At 36.2% G+C, this 18,783-nt stretch overlaps 2 protein-coding genes across 4 annotated transcripts in view; one reads left to right on the forward strand and one right to left on the reverse strand.

The window, feature by feature from the left end:
- Positions 1–35: 35 nt before the first annotated feature.
- On the forward strand, positions 36–9,161 carry LOC106871333 (histone-arginine methyltransferase METTL23). Of its 2 annotated transcripts, none has more exons than XM_014917733.3 (5): positions 36–293; positions 3,848–3,952; positions 5,359–5,599; positions 5,832–5,916; positions 7,417–9,161. In XM_014917733.3, the coding sequence occupies exons 1-5, from the start codon at positions 210–212 to the stop codon at positions 7,583–7,585; spliced, it is 684 nt and encodes a 227-aa protein (XP_014773219.1). In that variant the 5' UTR covers positions 36–209; the 3' UTR covers positions 7,586–9,161. The 2 variants fall into 2 exon arrangements, with proteins under 2 accessions (XP_014773219.1, XP_089215065.1); XM_089358939.1 differs by lacking the exon at positions 36–293 and adding an exon at positions 2,340–2,604.
- Positions 9,162–10,807: 1,646 nt separating this feature from the next.
- Positions 10,808–18,783, reverse strand: part of LOC106871321 (ubiquitin carboxyl-terminal hydrolase 37) — a 32,762-nt gene continuing 24,786 nt past the window's right edge. Inside the window, exons 18-24 of one of the 2 annotated variants that reach the window (XM_014917710.3) lie at positions 17,985–18,203; positions 16,003–16,154; positions 14,994–15,051; positions 14,527–14,636; positions 13,870–13,939; positions 12,217–12,355; positions 10,808–11,552 (exon numbers count right to left, since the gene is read on the reverse strand). In XM_014917710.3, coding sequence (XP_014773196.2) covers positions 11,489–11,552; positions 12,217–12,355; positions 13,870–13,939; positions 14,527–14,636; positions 14,994–15,051; positions 16,003–16,154; positions 17,985–18,203 — 812 coding nt within the window. In that variant the 3' untranslated portion in view covers positions 10,808–11,488. The remainder of the gene's footprint in view (positions 11,553–12,216; positions 12,356–13,869; positions 13,940–14,526; positions 14,637–14,993; positions 15,052–16,002; positions 16,155–17,984; positions 18,204–18,783) is intronic. The other variant, XM_014917712.3, reaches the window with a different exon arrangement.

Raw genomic sequence — 18,783 nt, forward strand, 5'->3', positions numbered from 1 at the left:
ACTCCATACAATAATGTAATTATAAATATATTCTTATTTAATCATTACTTTTCTTTTTCTTCACACAAAATATCTTTAGAAGAAGAAAAACTATATTAAAATACGTATATATAAAAGTGATTTTTCATTGTTGTTTATGTTCGTGTTGTACTAAGCGACAATAGTTCCCAAAAGTCTTTGAATTCTTCCTTCAACTTCAAAAGTATCCAATGTCTGCTGTAAAGATATTCTCCAAAAAGTTCCAGTTTATAAATGATGAACCGAAAGAAACTTTGAGCATTGTTATTCCAGAGGTATATCTCTAGTTTTATAATTATTATTCTCTTATTATTATTTCTTTGAAATTAAATAGAATTGTCTTTATCCCTTATTCGCACTGAACTTCATATTTGACAATTTGTAATTTATTTCTTTTGAGAATATTACAATTAAAATTCAGTAAGAAAAATACAGAACACAGTTTATGAAGTAAACTAAAAGGAACGAAAAGCAGGAACTCAGTAAATGAATAAATAAAATAAAAAGACGCACATTGTTTTATGTATTGAGTCATTTACACAGTTTGCTTAGTAATGTTGTATCTGTTGAGCATACAAAACTACATCCGAAATAAAGCTTTACATAAGATATAGTCATGACATCGTTCCAGTACACTCGTATTCTTTAATTTATCTTGGTAAAAAAAAACAACTTATATTTTAATTACATAATGTCTAACTAAATACTAGAGGTGATATATTGTTAATACAGTTATAATTTTTCGTACTATTAAACTTTTTGGAGATAATTATTTTTCTCTATACCTACAGGTATGTGCCCACCCCCACCGACTTTTTTGTTCATTTCTGAAAAACGCATGTATTTTTATGAAATTTTCCAGAGATACGTTTCAGTTGGTGTAGTTTACGGTTCTATCGGAGTTTGTTATAAAAATTCTTTTCCGGAGGGGTGAATGAGGAGTTTCGGATAATTCACACATTTCGACTTTATTTCCTCGTAACTCTCTCAAAAATGAATATTCTTCTAATAAAATTTTCATTGCATATGCTGTACGCAGTACATCACCCTCCTTGGGGAGGTGGATACCGGAAGGTATATATATATATGTAAGGAACGACCGTGCGAACTCAAAAGGAGAAATGGTGACGAATGGAAAAACAGAGGACTCCTTTTATTTAAACGTGTCACACGGTCGAACACAAAAATATATCAAATGATGATATACATGATATGCTATGCGACGATAACATAGATGACCAGTAATGAAAGACCACAACCGTATAAAATGAATAACAGAGATATTTATTGTAGCGTTAAAGATGTATGTCTGTGTGAGAGTGTGAATGCGACATATAAGAACAATATCAAAGACAGGCCGTCGTACAAAGAAAAGTATGTGAGTGATACATGTGTGTGTATGAAGGTTATTACAGCAGATAGAAAGAGAGTCAATAACACGTGAGCAATTATACCAGTTCTTTAGTACACTATAGGAAAAGTTCTGTATGTGAAAGTGAGGAGGCTTAGTTTGGCAGAGCTGATCACTACTTGTGATGTCGTGGCATCGATGCCGGGCCGTGATTCTTGTTATACAGATGTTCGTCGTTTGGCAGAGCTTATCACTAGTTGTGTTTTGGCTTCGATGCCAGGGCCTTGAGGACAGACGTTTATCGCAGGCTGAAATCTCTTGTCTGTTTATTATTGTGGTGAAGCTAAGTCACCTAACAGAAGAGAGAGAGGTGCCGCGGTGGTTTGGTGTACATAGTAAGTCGTGTTGACGCTGGTGGTGTAGAGGCTGCTTGGTAGTAATCGTGTTGGTCATGACGTTGTTGCTGATGTGGCAACGGCGGTGGTCATCGTTGGCTGGACGAAGCTGTTGAAGTGGTCGCTGGTTAATTGTTGCTGCTACTGTCGTGTGGTACACGGAACAGTCTCTATAGAGAAACTGGACCGAGACAAATTTGGTGGGTATGAGTTGATCTATTTATAGCGTATTATCGGCTCACCAGGCATCAGATATATACTCTATCACGTGACCTTATTAAGGGCTGTGATTGGTCAGTTTGCGTTCTGGCGGGAACGGTTCGAAGAAGTTGCCGCTTCAAATAATGATCAGTCACGTGATGACAAGGTTGATGTTTTCCGCTACGTTCGCGTTTGTTTATATTTAAATGAGAAGAATGGCGATAGTAGTTTTGTATCTAATGGGGATAGGTAGTTTCACTACACATATATATATATATATACTAGCAGAAATACCCGGCTTTGCCCGGGTTAAAGAGAATAATGAAATCTAAAAACGTCGTCTAGACTACGCAACCCTCAACTGTTAGTAGCTACGATACCATATTTCTACATTAATAACTCTCCAATCCATGCCAGCATGGAACATAGACATTAAGTGGAATGCCAGTCTCTCATCTAGGAGGGCCTTGAAATCAATGTTACCAACTGGGGACTATGTGTGTCGTAGTGATAATAAAAAGACCCAAAGGAGGTCTGCAACGAAATAATTATACTCAACACTTTGCAAGTGAATCAGTGGAGGCAAAGATGCGTCTCATTTACTTGACAATTTATGCACCACATTGCAGAAATCACAATGTAAGTATATCTGAAAGGGTAGTCTTACACTGTTGTACCGTTGAATTACAAATAATGCTCATCTGTTATGTTCGGGTTAAAATTTCATCAACATCAAAAATATATGTATTTTCATGGGAGTTATGGCCGTTATACATAGAATATAATTTCCAAATTTTATAAAGATCCGTTCAGTACTTTTGACGTAGTTTTGGATAAGAAAACAAATGACTATTGTGTGTGATGGGTGTATATATGTATAGATATCTGTATGCATGTATATATGTGTACATATTACATGTACATCTATATATATATATATATATACATCTACACGTGTATACATATACATGTATGCATATAGATCTATATCTATATATATATATCTATGCATATACGTGTACATATACATGTATATGTATACATATACATCTCTTTCTCTCTCTCTCTGAAAGTATCTGTCATTACAGTATCGAAATGTGATTGTTTCAGTTAGAATAGTTTCATTTTTTAAAGTGAAAGTATTTGACATGAGTGTTTTTGTTTCACTTTTGACACGTAATACTTAAATAGTGGAGGAGATATTATGTTGCCGTGGGCTCGAACTCTGCAAGAAGTTAAAATTTTTTTTTACTAAAACACAACTGGAACCCTAAGTAAGGCATGTGTAAAATTTGAATGAAATTGGTTGCGTAGTTCTCGAGTTTTAGGGATTGACACAGACAGACAGACACACATTCTCATTTTTATATATATAGATAACGTTTCAGTGTGTCAACTGCAGCCATGTTGGGGACCATTTCGAAGAGTTTTAGTCGAACAAATCAATACTAAACTTTTTTTTTAAAGCCTAGTGCTTATTCTATCGGTCTCTACCTGGCTGGCTCTAGTGAAACCGTCCCACCCATGCCAGCATGGAAGGTGGACGTTAAACGATGATGATATATGTGTGTGTTTCTCCTCACTTCCCATCTCATACTCTGGTTCCTGTTGCTTTACTTTTAACAATCACTTCTATCCATCCATCATCTCTGCCCACTATTGCTGGGAGGGGAGGTCATGGGGGTAGAGTCTTTAGGCATCTCCTCCATAGGATCCTGTCAGAAGCAACCCTCATTAGATTCCAGCACTACTTATGTCTTTTCTATATTTTCTCTATAATTGAATCTAAAACAGATGTCTGATACAGTTGTACTTTCATTTCCAAGCTGTAATCACTGCTAGCTATTTCTACTCTGATGGCTACTTATGAATCCCTTTTCAGTTGATGGATCCAAATTATGGTTTCTATGTGTGGCCTTGTGCAGTTGTACTAGCACAGTATATCTGGTATTTCCAAGATCAGGTTGAAGGCAGAAGGATATTGGAGGTAAGATATCTCTCTTTGTTACTATAGAAAATTCTTTGAGGTTAAGAAGTTAGTTTTTGTCCTGTCACTGAATTGTACCTGTGACACAAGACACTTAACACTTGAATGTTTAGCATTGTCTGCCCAGATTAAGCAGATCTATGTTCAAAAGCATTTCAACTATGGACCATTCCATTGTATGATAGTTGTAAATCAGTGGTTCTCAATACCACAGGGGTGGTAGTGGGACCAAAGAAGGGCACTGGATGGCTCTGTGTTCCCACCCCATACGACTGCCCCACTTGTCAGTGGTGCATCCTCAGATTTACACAAAAGTGCTTGTGCAAAAAGAAAACATCCTGAACTACATTTCTTGAAGTCATATCTTTCAAATTTTCAATTTTCTTCTCAAAACAAGAACAAAGAACAATAACAAATTAAAAAAAAACTCAAATGTTTATATACTGAAGCTTGTCAGAAAATATTGGAAGAGATAATTGAGAATGAAAAGAAATGGTACTAAACAAAAATGTCAACAACAACAATAAAGTAAACCAATAAGCAGTGGTGATGAATAAACTCAAGCATCCACTCCAACTGAACATGCTTTGGTTTTTCTCAGATGAGAAAAATTTCTGCCAGGGTCAGATAGAGAACGCACAGAACAATCGTTGGCTTGCTGTGTCCCCAAAACATCTGAGAGTGATAAAAATCAAACATCCAGTCAACATGTTGGTGTTTGGACTGATCACTAGTGAAGGTGACATTATGCCTCCACTCATCTTCCCACATGGCCTCAGACTTGACACGGGGGCCCACATCAAGTGGCTGGAGGGGCAGTGCTGCTCTGGGTCAAGAGGGTGGCTACTGGAAGACCCTGTCTGGCAACAACATTCTGCACCATGCTACACAAGCAGGAGAACCCAGTCATGGCTGTATAACAATTTCTATGACCGTATCACCCCTAACTCCCCAGACTGCAACCCCCATGATTATTATGTGTAGGGCGCAGTTAAGAGACCAACAAAACTCCTTGTAACACCAAAGATGAACTGAAGGCAAGGATTATGGCAGCATTCACCAACTTAAACAAGGAGACCATCCAGAAGAGTTGCAAGAGATTCGTGGTTGAAACCAATGGACGATTTTATTGAATAAATTTACTCTTTAGTATTTCAAGATATTTTTATGTAATTTTGGTAAATATATCTGTTAAAATGAGATGTCAGTGTTATTTTCATTTTTGTGTAATTTAGATGACAGTATATTCACCTCACCCTGTGTGTATATCCCAAGGTAAATACCACAGTATTCAGTATTGTAACAAAACATCCATGTTAAGATGGATATAAAGATTGTTTTTTGGTATTAATATTGCTTCTGTTGCTCATAGTTAATTGATTAATTTCACTGTTATTATATTTCAGTTGAGTGCTGGGACTGCTTTGCCAGGAATTGTTGCAGCCAAATGCAAGGCAGAATCCGTGGTTCTCAGTGATAGTTTTTTATTACCTGACAGTCTGCGACATTGTAAGAATTGCTGTGCTGCCAATGAGCTGCCAGATTTACCTGTTATTGGTATTACATGGGGGCTTTTTTCACCTGACTTAATAAATCTTGCACCAGTTGATATCATTCTTGGTTCTGACTGTTTTTATAACCTGAAAGGTAACTCCTCATTTATTATTTTTTTATTATTATTATTATTATTGTTGTTGTTTAAGGCAGCGAGCTGGCAGAATCATTAGCACATAAAGAGTTGGAATAAACACCACAAGGCATTTTATCTAGCATTCTAATGATTCTGCCAACCCACTAATAAATAATAGTATGTATATATATTTTGCTTTGGTTAACATTATCTCCAGAATTCCAATCAAAAATTCATTGTTAATTCCAGACTTTGAAGACATTATAGTAACTGTATCATTTATTTTGGAGAAGAACATTGAATGCCAGTTTTGGTGCACTTATCAAGAAAGAAGGTAGGTTCACATGATATTTTTAAAATGGTTATTTGGTCATTGTACTGCGGCTATGCTGGGGGTACTTGCTTGACACTTGATGTTGGTGTGTTCACATCCCTGTAACTTAGTGGTTCAGCAAAAGACACTGATAGAATAAGTACTAGGCTTACAAAGAAGTCCTGGGTTCAATTTCTTTGACTAAAAAACCCTTTATGGCAGTGCTCCAGGATGGCCACAGTCAAATGACTGAGACAAGCAAAAGAATAAAAGAATACACACACATAATTTAACATGAGCTTTCTAAGCTGGCATAGGTTGGATGACTTGGCAAGTCATAAGGCCATGTCAGGCTCCAATGCCAGCTTTGATATGGTTTCTATATCTGGATGCCCTTTTTAATGCCAACCACTTTACAGAGTATAATGGGATGTTTTTCATGCTATTGGCGCTAACAAGGTTTCTAAATCATCATTGTCATTGCTTAATGTCTGCCTTCCATGCTGGCCTGTGTAGGACAGTTTGACAGGAGCCAGCCAGGTAGAAGCCTGCACCAGACCTCTGTGTCTGTTTTCGCAGGATTTTTACAGCTGGATGCCATTCCTAACACCAACTACCCAGCGCAGTGGACTGAGTGCTTTTTATGTGGCACAAGCACAGGCAAGGTTACAGTGTGGACAAGATGCTTTTTAAGTGGCACCTGCACTGACAGGGTCACCAAGTAACTTGCAAGACAAGAGGGAAGGGGGCAAGTGCCAGGGCTTACCCTTGATGTTTGAATGTCATGTTAGAAGTGGCAGGACATTGCCAAAGAAGCAGGATTAGAGGGTGGGGAGGGGGATGCAGTGAGTGGTGAAAACCTGGGTATATAGGGTGGTAGGGGCTACCGGATAGCAGTGATATTGAGAAACAGGGCTGTGAGGATAGGAGTGGGAGGTAAGCATAGTGCATGATGGAGGAAATGTGAGGAAAAGAAGAGATGTAATTTGGGTTGTTGGGGTAGAGAGTGTGAAAAGTTTTCTTGTTGCATGTAGATGGAACCCACAGCACTTCTAGAATTCAGTTTTGTTGTTGTGGGCAGGTCTTCTCGAGAACCTCATATCACCAGACACCGCGATCCATTGCCATTTCCTCAGTGAAGCCCAACATCCGGAGATTGGTCCTTCCTAGTTCTTCTTCCATGGGCACCATCCACTTTCAGTGATTGGCTCTTCTTTATGCAATTGTCCTCAGTGTGTGTGTGTGTATGTAAAATATATATACATAGAGAGAGAGAGAGGAAAGCAAAGCAAAAAGAAGAAAATGCTTTACCTGTCTACACAATGATATTGCTTAGGTAGTGATGACATTTGGTATCCCTACCAGAGCAGATAGAAAGGAAACTGATTCTAGAGACTTGCTTTTTTTTTTACTTCTAGCAGCTGTTAATACTTCTGTGGCAACCTTGAAGAATGATAACTTGCTGTACTATCAAAGTGACTGGTTACTTTTTCAATAACTGCTCTGCATTTTAATTTTCAGCTCAGACCAATCTATAGAACCTCTACTAAAACACTGGAATCTGAATTGTTGTCAAGTATCTCTGGCTGAATTCCAAGCTGATGGTCCAGACATTGCCAATTCGGGCCTCCCAGGAAATCATACCATTCAAATGCTGAAGATATTTAAGAGAAAGCCTAAGATTGGATGAAGCTGCTTCCTCCATACCCACTTCTGCAAATGGTGACATTTGTTGGCATTTTCCAGCCAACAAACTGTCTGCAAGTTTTACTTGAAAGACAGACAAGGGTTAGCAACAAGAACATCTAGCCATAAAAATCCTATCCTTTTCTTCATCATCTAACCCATGCTGGCATGGAAAAAGATGTTAAACCAACAAATGAATGAATATGACCAGGATCTTGGATTAACACAATATGTATCAGGCTATGGCGTTAGTGAAAAAGAGACATTTAGGTAGGTAAGTACTATGAATACACTTGCTACAATGGGGAAGTCTTGGATTTGTAGAACAAAGATAATCATTAAATTAATAATGGATATGTTTGAAATGAGGGGGGGAAAAAAAAAAGTGTCTATCACCTGTCCATTTCTTTCAAATCCAAAGTGGCAGAAGAATAACCATTCAACTGTAAAATGGCTTAAGTCCAACAGGTTGTCAGCATTCAACCATGAACAGGATTAAGTGCCTGAATCTTCTGCTTAACCAATGGTAGTGACTAATGTTGGAATGTGCCTCAAATAACAATACAAGAGACTTCAGGAATCAATAAAGAAGCCTCTACATAGTCACTGACCAGATAGATATAGCTGCCATATCTCCCTCATACCATCTTGAAAGAAAGGAAGGATAACATAGTTTTGTGGAGGGTGGAAATGAGGTCATAGCTGGAGCACTTTTAAGGTTAAAAAAAAAAACTGAAATAATGAAAATTGTTTGAATTCAGCACAAACATTTCTCAATTATACAAGCCCCACCTCCAATTCCTTCCATTATTGTAGATACCCAATTTAGTAGAGTGCCTTATCAACCAAGAGATTGTTGACAACAGATTATGTACTGTCAGTGTGTTCAATTTATGAACAAGATTGAACTTATGGAATTTAATCTTGTTACTGTAAGGAGTGGGAACACTATAAAATTAAAGAGGAATTTATTGGTTTGTAGTGTTGAATTCAATTCCTTTCATAAAAGTTACCTGGAAAGTAGACTGGTATTCCATCCTGGAGATGCCTCCCAGCTCTGTGTACAAAAGAGGGCAGATCCTTTATACATGGCTGCATTTTTTTTTTTTTACTAGGGTACTTATTAATGACTAAATATGAATCAAACCACCATATGTTTGGTGTTGTTACCAAACTGAGCAGTGCCGCTTCTAGACATGGTTCATGTAATGTAACTTGGTCTTGTGATAGACATGTGTAACTGACTGCATTAAATGTCAATGACGCTAGATTTTTTTTTCTTGTCTACTACCATACAGTAAATATGCCGTGAGGTTTCATTGCATTGGTATGGCAGAACGTTTGCAATCAGCAAGTGCTTAAGGAATTATGAGTAATTAAAGAACAAAAAAAAGCAACACGTTTTACCTTGTTTTTAATATTTATTAAATTCTGGATAAAATTTCGAACTTTGTATTTTTCTTCAGAAAATTGAAGTTTTTCTAGTAAGGCAATAATTAGAACAATCCATTCAAGGCAGTCATTTGTTTCTCTCCCACTCACCTAATAAACAAAACAGTTAAATAACAAATATATCTATATGATGGTGTTTGTGTCTTTATTTCTTTATTACCAAACAAAATTGCTTAAGCTTACTAAAAAGGAAACAAATTTACCCAATTCCCCAATCAACACAAATAAGGAGGGTCATTTTGAAAAGGCAATTCATATAATTATAAATAAAATATGTTAAGTCATATAAATGTATATATAACAAAAATATTTTAATTAAACTTTATATAAATCTACTGGAAATTATATTGCTTGACCAAAATGAATTTTTAAGAGAGCCTGAAGTGTAGCTTGTGACAAAGTTTTGGTAACAAGCCAAATTTGTAGATATTTAATGATAAATCTTAAATACATGAGAAATAAAATGGTCAATTTTTTTTAATACTGGACAACAGAGTATCTGGAATAGTGAGACTAAGCATTACCAACTATTGGAGCAGTCAAATATTTGCCATTTTTATTCCTGCCATTATTTAAGACAACTTATTCCCTATCATTTCACACATTTCCAATGACTTACCAATTCTGAAGGTTTGAAAATGCTAAATATTTAATTCAGGTTAAACACCACATATGGACAGGCTGAGAGAAAAAAAATGAAATGTATTTATCTCTACAAACACAGACAGCTAAGTGAACAAAGACAATGGAGAATTAACTGTCCTGTCCAAATAAAAGAAAGACGGTATGAAAGAACAGAACAAATGAACTTGTAACCAAATACCTTTTCACATTTTGATGCAGTATAAATTAGGAGGGAGAGAAAATATTTTTGAAGAAATAGTAGCACAATTGTTTTGTGATGATAAATGTTAAGAAATGCTGCACTTAATGCATCCCCCCAAAATAAGGCATCAGTATCCAAGACTTTGGATGTATGAGTTAAGATTTAGTGCTGGTAGGGAAAGACCCTATAAGGCCACACTCAGTCATAAAGACTTGTTTTTAAGGCAACTGTTGAAGTAGCACATACAATTATTGAGATCCACAAGATATGTGTAAAATGAGTGTATTTAGGCACAAAACCAGAGAACAATAACTTGTGTGTTCATGTTGGTCCAAATGTCATTAGCAGCAAAAGCAAACTGGTTTCTACTGACAAAAATCAAACTGTATTCTTGGTTTGCTGTGGGCTAATTTTTCTACTGGCAAAAGGCTTACTTTTGTCTCGTAGGTGGGGAAATTTAGTCAATTGAATTGGCCTACAGCATATTAATGGTACTTTGTACTGCCCTATACATTGTTACAATTTCAATGAAGAAAAAAATACTGGCAAACTTAATACTGCTCGCTTCGCTCCACTTTTTTTTTTTTTTGTTTTTGTTTTAAATAATGAAAAGAATATATCTTCAAATGCAACTCTAAAATATAATTAACATACATCCTTTGTAGATATCTTTCTCACATAACATAATACAACCTGAATTTATAGATTGTCTTTGATAAAGAATGTCACTGAACATTTCTCAATAATCTATGGACATGTGCGAGTGGCACATAAAAGACACCATTTCGAGCGTGGCCGTTTTCGTGCGGGTGACACGTAAAAGCACCCACTACACTCCGAGTGGTTGGCGTTAGGAAGGGCATCCAGCTGTAGAAACTCTGCAAAATTAGATTGGAGCCTGGTGTTGCCATCCGGTTTCACCAGTCCTCAGTCAAATTGTCCAACCCATGCTAGCATGGAAGGCGGACGTTAAACGATGATGATGATGATGATGATGATGAATTATTATGAGACCTGTTATATGCTTTATTACAAAAAATAAACTAAAACAAAATTAGTTTTAACAACCTGCGAAAAATCTTCACAGATATGGTTAATGGACAAACTGACAACTTGCTTAGTTTTTTTTTTGCATTCAACAAATGTTTTAAATATAAGATTGATTCTTCTTTTGCATCATTCAAATAAAGATTCTTCAAACCACTTGATCATGTATATATATGTGTGTCTATAGATCATGTATATGTGTGAATGGCTGTGTGTATATATATATATACACACACACACATACATGTGTGTGTGCATCATATCCCTTTTAGTTTAACATGAGAATAATGGCTCCAACAATGGCAAAACAGAAATTTCAGTTCATCCATTCACTTACTTGGATCTTAAAAAGAGAAAGTGACTAGTTTCTCATTCAATCGTTTAAGAGTTTGATAGGGAAATTAATGAAGGACATCATCACACCCCAACTTTTTAGCTACATTTATCCTCTATGTCCTTTTATAGCCATGTTTTGGGAGGCGGGGATGATGTATTTGTTCTGTATGGTCTTTTTCTTCTCTTCCTTTGCTCTGTCAAGTTCTCTTCACCTTTTGATGTAATGCTTGTGGCATCTTAATGGCCCTAGTTTCCATTTACAAAACTGTCTTTATTTGAAGAGAGAGAACGTAAACTATTTGCAATTTCTCTGCAACAGAAAAATTTAAAGAATATACATATATGCACACAAACATGAATACTTTACAAACCAACATTTTGAACTCCCAAGAATATCAACCCATTCAGTAAACAGGAAATATTAATGAAACCAATATAGAAACTTCAAAAAATTGTTTGAGTTGACGGATATGGAATACTAAGAGAAGATTGTAATTTTCTAGAATTAACCTTAACTTCAGAGTACATTTATGCTTCAATCTCCAATCAGCATATTTCTAGATATGTACATACCTACTGACTGAATTTTCACACTAGGCACCTTTATTTCTGAAATGAATGCAATAATGTCCATCTCCAGTAGGCCAAATGATAGTGGATCAAAAAATTAGTCTTAGTTTAAAAAGGTACTCTTTTACTGACCCAAGAGGGATGAAGGGCAAAGTTGACCCCCAACAGGATTTAGTCTTAATGTAGAATAGCATAACTAAATATCCAACAACATAGACAGAGAGATGCATATTTTGGTTGAAATGTATAGTCAATAAAAATGATGTTAGTACATGACATGATTACTTTATTGGCCCCAGATTGATGGAACACCAAAGTTAAATCTGGTAGACATTTTGTCTGACACTATAGTCCCCATTCACTATATTTAATAAAAATAGTAATAATAATAAAAGTAAACTTACTTTGATAAATAAAAAAATATATAGCCAGAATCCTGACGAGTGTTTTGTACTTCAGTTTCGTTAGTTAACTGTACTTCTTTGTCGTCAAAGGAATACCATTTATTGGTCTGTAAATCTAAAACTTCACTTAAATAGTGTCCTGATGTGAAATAAAGGAAAAAAACATTTAGACATTTAAAAGAGAAAAGAAAAGTATATACAACTCTGACATGTCTTGCAGTTTAATTTTATCGGCCAGTGAAGTATAAAAAGCAAAGCTGACCTGGAAGAATTTGAACTCAGACTGTTAAGAGATGTGACTAAAGACTTCTCCCAAATATCATAACAAGTAGATGTTACACATTTCATCAATTATCCTGTTTGCTTCATAACTTCAGTCTCTGATGTTGAAGTAAAGCAGTCCACATTGTTCATCAACGAGTCAAAAAATATGTAACCTTGGGAGGCCATCGGCACAGAAAAGAACCCCTTCTGAGCCCAACACCTCATTCTTCACCATCTTTCTCACTGTCCATTCTTTGATGTTCCTCAACCAACTTTATAGGTTTCTCAGACATCAAAACAGTTATTAATTTTTAGAAATTGATTTCTTAAACCAGTTACTTAGATATTCATTACATACACTGGGCTGAGTACAATAGAAATACATACTCTTACTCACGGGTACACAGATATGTAATTTCTTTTAGATATTAGAATATAATAAAGTTTCTAACAGCAGAGGCACAAGGCCTAAAATTTCTGAGGGGTGAGAAGAGTCTATTACATCAATCTCAGAACTTAACTGGTAGTTTATTTTACTGACCCTGAAAGGATGAAAGCAAAATTAACAAGGAGAAAGAGGGGAAGTGAGTTTGAACCTAGAATGTAAAGACCCACAAAGCATTTTGTTCAACACTAATGGTTAGGCCAATCCATGACCCCGACACTTAGTGCTGCCAGTCTACTGACCAAGTGAGTCACACATTTTATTTCCACATAATGCTGAAAGATCAGAGAGTATATCAAAGATGCTCTAAGCTTGAATTGCTATAAAAACTAATGCGTTTTCTGCCAGAATGTGAGGGAAGATGTCCCAAATGAAAAGTGTCAGCCCAACTATTTCAACCTGGCCATGGTGAAATGAGGTATTTGAGATTAACTGTACACATTATTGATGACTTACACTCATGTCTGTCATCTTGCTGAAGACAGGTCTGCCACATATCTCATTCCATCAGCAACATTTGCAGTACCACTGTCTTCTTTCCGAGTCTTGACAATAGTTTTCATAGGAGATATGGCTCACCCTCCTATGGATTGCTTAGCAGTTAATGGCATGGCACACCAAATACACAATGAAATGACTTGCAGTGGATTTGAAAAAGACCTATGAGTTTTAAGTCCAATATGTTATTTATTTGATCCAATTTTACATTTTAAATCAAAGATTGAGTCAAAAAAATTAAATAGTAGCCAAGTTGGCCATCAGAACACAGCATTCTTAAACTCTCCAGTTAAACAACCAATTGCTTTATTCTCTCATTTTAAATGGAGCAGGTATCTTACATGACATAACAAGCATTATGATCGAACTGGTGTGTAGGGAGGAGAAATCAAAAAAGAGATTTGAGAAAGCAGAAACAAAATGAAGGAAGAGTTACTACAACTTACCAGAAACAGATGTATTTCCAATATGTGCAACAACACTGACAAGTTGGTAGGACTGAGGTAAATTACCTTCCTGGAAAAAACAAACAAAAACTGCATTAGACTTAATGTCTCACCCAACCAGACAGACAACATGGAATTTATGAATCCTTATTTTAATTACTAAATATTTGTTGACGTTTGTCCACCTTTTTAATTGGTAATACATTTATCCTGCTGGGTTTCCCTGAATCACATTTACTAAGTGTGCCAGTTTAATTGCTGACATTTCAACCATCTAACAAGTTGTACTAGATTACATGTAACACAATAATGAAGACAACCCATATAGGAAGCCAGTGGGAAGATAAAATGCAACCAGTTCATTCTGTGAAATGAATTATGTGAGTAAGAGCATCTAGCCACAACAATGGACTAACAAGTTTTGTCTGCAGATCACAGTAAGTAGTAAGACACGAGAGAGAAACATTAATTCACCCCTCTGTAATATAACAAATAAGGTGAGTTAAACTAATTAAATATAAGTTTCAAGGAGCTGACCATAAAAGTTTCTTTCAAAACTAAGTTTTAGTTTGAGAAAGAAGTAGTAATGCTTTGAATATAATAATAGTTGTAATTAATGTTGTTAGAACAGAAAAAAAAAAGGAAAAAAAGAATTACCACAGAATTAGTTTTTAGTATTTCAATTTCTTCTTTTGACCGTTTCAACGTTTCAACAGAAACGCCAAATTCTGCAGGAGAGGGCTGAAGTTCATCATCATTATTTAAATCTAGGAACAAGAATAATGATCTTAAGTTTTTTTTCTTTTTTTTTTTTGCATATTATAAACACAAAAGACAAATTTTAAGTAAAGATTTGTTACTGAACGACCCTCTGCCTATCTCCTCTCTTTGACTGGTAATTATTTTTTATCAAATCTGGAGACAAAAGGCAGAACTTAAGGTTCTGAATCAAAAAAAAAAAAGTAAAAGAGTGTAACAATATCACAAAGTACAAACATGCATGTATGTATGTGTGTGTGTTTTATATCTTTTACAAAAAAATTGTCAGTGATGGTGAGAAGAGTGAAATCCATAGAAATTGAAGTCAAAATCTCAGCAAATAGATCAATACAAACTTTACTCACCATAAAGACTCATAGCTTTTGCTTTCTTCAGATCTTCCTCTTCTTGGTTAACGCCAACCTAAAGTGAACAAATATTTTCTTTTTTGTTATAACAAGAAAGCATATTGATGGATAGAAAAGTACATTAGTCTCATGTATATATCATCATTTAACATCTGCTTTTCATGCTGACACAAGTTGGACGGTTTGACATGGAGCTGGTCAGCTGTGAGCTGTCCCGACAAGGTTTCTACAGCTGGATGCACTTCCTAATGCCAACCACTTAACAGTGTGCTGGGTGCTTTATGATTATATATATATATATATATATATATATATATATATATCATGTAAACTTCTACTTTTCAGATATTCTATAGCTGGATGCCCTTACTGTTGCCAAGCAAAATAATATTTTCCCATAGCTGGACATGTTTTCACAGAAGATTGAAAATGAAGGACACTGCTTGTATTACAATCCCATGGCATCAAGACAAGGAGACTCTCTCTCTCTCTCTCTCTCATACACACACACACACTTTAGGCTTCTCTCACTTTCCATTTACCACATCCACTCACAATGCTTTAGTTGGCCTAGAGCTATAGTGGAAGATACTTGCCAGAAGTGCTACTCAGTGGGACTGAAGTCAAGACTACAGAATTACAAAAGGAAATTTCATAACCACAGAAAAGATATTGGGGGTTGAAGAACAGATTGCATATGCTCTATAATAGGATCATGTACAAGTATTTATCTTGTGAAATTATGTTATCAACTTCTTAATGAGATTTGTATAGATATTTTCGCTTAAATATAATTAATTACATATAGCATCATATATGGTAACCTGTAACTACAGAAAATTTGTTGAACAAATTGCTAAAGCAGGTTAAACAGACGCGAGTTAAATCTTCTGGAGAGGGTGCTAGTCTACTGCTGATACATATATGAACATTTGTTAACTTTCCACATTTTGCACCAACCCAGCTGACAACAATAAAGAATTACAAAGAAAGTTAAGCAATCTACCTCAAGATCCACAACAGGTATGTTATTGCTGTTGGTTTTGCCATTAACTTCACCATTTTCATGAGGATTGTTTACTAGAACCGGGATCAAACTTGGTTTTGTCTTGCCGTTTTGTGTAGGTTGTTGATTCTCTTTGTTTTCTACATCATAACCTTTAATTAAATAAAAATAAGAAATTTGTAAGAAAACAATGGAGGTGGAAATTCATAAGTATTTTGTAATGAGGATAATATACTCACGCTTGTGTATATATATATATATATATATATATAATTTAGAGAAAAACCACTATCAAATAATTCAATAATGAAGAATATAATTCATACCCTCCATATATATATTCTTCATTACTGAATTATTTAATAGTGGTTTTTCTCTAAATTATATACATATATTTTATATTTCTAAATTTGATTTAGTTTTGCTAAATTGAATTTTTTTCCCCCTGTAAGTTTGGATTTTATTCCATATATATATATATATATATGTGCATATGTGGGTATAGGACGTGGCCAACAGTAATCATGAAATACGAAAACAAATTAGTTAAATACACAAATAATGAGAGAGAAAGGACAAGTAATACAAAGAATGACCCTTCATCAGTTGTAGCCAGTAATTTGAGGAGAAGGGATTAGTTGATACCTGAAACACCAGAACTTTGTTTTCATCACTACCAGAGAGATGAAAGGCAAAATTAGAAGGAACAGGATTTGAACTCAGCATGTAAAATGCTAGAAGAAATAACATAAGGAATTTTTCTGTTGCACTTCATGATTCTACAAACCCACCACCTTTCATCATCATCATTTAACGTCCGCTTTCCATGCTAGCATGGGTTGGACGATTTGACTGAGGACTGGTGCAACCGGATGGCTACACCAGGCTCCAATCTAATTTGGCAGAGTTTCTACAGCTGGATGCCCTTCCTAACGCCAACCACTCAGAGAGTGTAGTGGGCGCTTTTACGTGTCACCCGCACGAAAACGGCCACGCTCGAAATGGTGTCTTTTATGTGCCACCCGCACAAGAGCCAGTCCAGGGGGACTGGCAACGATCTAACTTGGCTTGCCGGGTCTTCTCACGGACAGCACATTTCCAAAGGTCTCGGTCAGTAGTCATCGCCTCGGTGAGGCCCAATGTTTGAAGGTCTTACCTCACCAACTGAGCCCAGGTCTTCCTGGGCCTACCTCTTCCACGGGTTCCCTCAACTGTTAGGGAGTGGCACTTTTTCACGCAGCTATCCTCATTCATTCTCACCACATGTCCAAACCAGTGCAATCGTCTCTCTTGCACACCACTACTGACGCTTCTTATGTTCAGCTTCTCTCAAGATACACTGATGGGTATGCACATTTACATTACACATCCAGCGGAGCATACTGGCTTCATTCCTTGCGAGCTTACGCATGTCCTCAGCAGTCACAGCCCATGTTTGACTGCCATGTAGTATGGCTGTTCGTACACATGCGTCATATAGTTTGCCTTTTACCCTGAGTGAGAGTCCCTTTGTCGCCAGCAGAGGTAAGAGCTCTCTAAACTTGGCCCAGGCTATTCTTATTCTAGCAGTTACACTTTCAGCGCACCCACCCCCACTACTAACTTGGTCACCCAGATAGCGGAAGCTATCAACTACCTCTAGTTTTTCTCCCTGGAATGAGATAGAAGTTGTTTCCTGTTTGTTCACAGTGAACATCTGCCACATACAAAGACTAACTTTGTAGCTAATCTGCCTTTGATATTGCTGCACCTCTTATGTGTCCATAGCTTGCACTGGGTACATCTTATAGAGTTACTACCTATTCCTTTACTGCATACTGAGCAGGGCCATCTACCTGAAGGGGTTTGTGTTTTATCTACCTTCCTACTTATTAGTATTTTGAGTTTTGCTAGGTTGACTCTAAGACCCTTCGATTCTAGTCCTTGCTTCCACACCTTAAACCTCTCCTCTAGTTCTGATAGTGACTGCGCAAACAACTTACAAGTCAAAGAATTATTTTCATTCTCTGGTAATAGGGAGTTCTCTCTATTTACAAACTCTGCGTTAAACATTGACTGCTGTTGTTCTGGCTGCCATTGCATAGCTGAAGAGTTGTGGTCTTCAGTTTCAGTCTTCAACTGTAAGCTGTTTTCTATTGCTAACTTCATCCGTTCTTCTTCACTCAAGCTAAACAGATCATCATTACTTAAATACTTCACCCCTGAAAATAAACAAATTGGGAGGTTAATTGAATGTTTTGACTGGTAGTTATTTGGTCACATATTTAATGCATTGGGAGGGGATAAAAATATTAATCAATGATTGTTTTAATCTTTCCTGCAAATACAAGACATCTCTTGACATGTTCTGGTATTATTCTGACTCCATCAGCTCATAAGTGAAGTAAATAATTCAGAGATATCAACATCATCATTTTGCAGCTAGATATCCTTCATGTCATCCAACCCTTTTAGTTGTTTATGACATGTAGAGGCATGTATCTTTCCTAATACTAGGTAATATTTCACCATGAAAGACAGGAAATTAATAACATTGCTTGTATGACAGTGATGTCCAATTTAAAATCATCAAATGGTGTCAAGACAAAAGTAAACAAAAACATGCACATACACTGGGCTTCTTTCAATTTCTGACTGACAAATCCACTCACAAGATACTTGCCCAAGGTGTCATGCAGTGGGACTGACAAGACCACATGGTTGGAAAGCAAGCCCTTAACCACACAGCCATACCTACATATATTCATTATGTAGAATAATTTTCTTCAGCACTTTAATTCT

The sequence above is a fragment of the Octopus bimaculoides genome, chromosome 10 (assembly GCF_046866305.1).
Source record: "Octopus bimaculoides isolate indiv1 chromosome 10, ASM4686630v1, whole genome shotgun sequence".
Taxonomy (NCBI): Eukaryota; Metazoa; Mollusca; class Cephalopoda; order Octopoda; family Octopodidae; genus Octopus; species Octopus bimaculoides.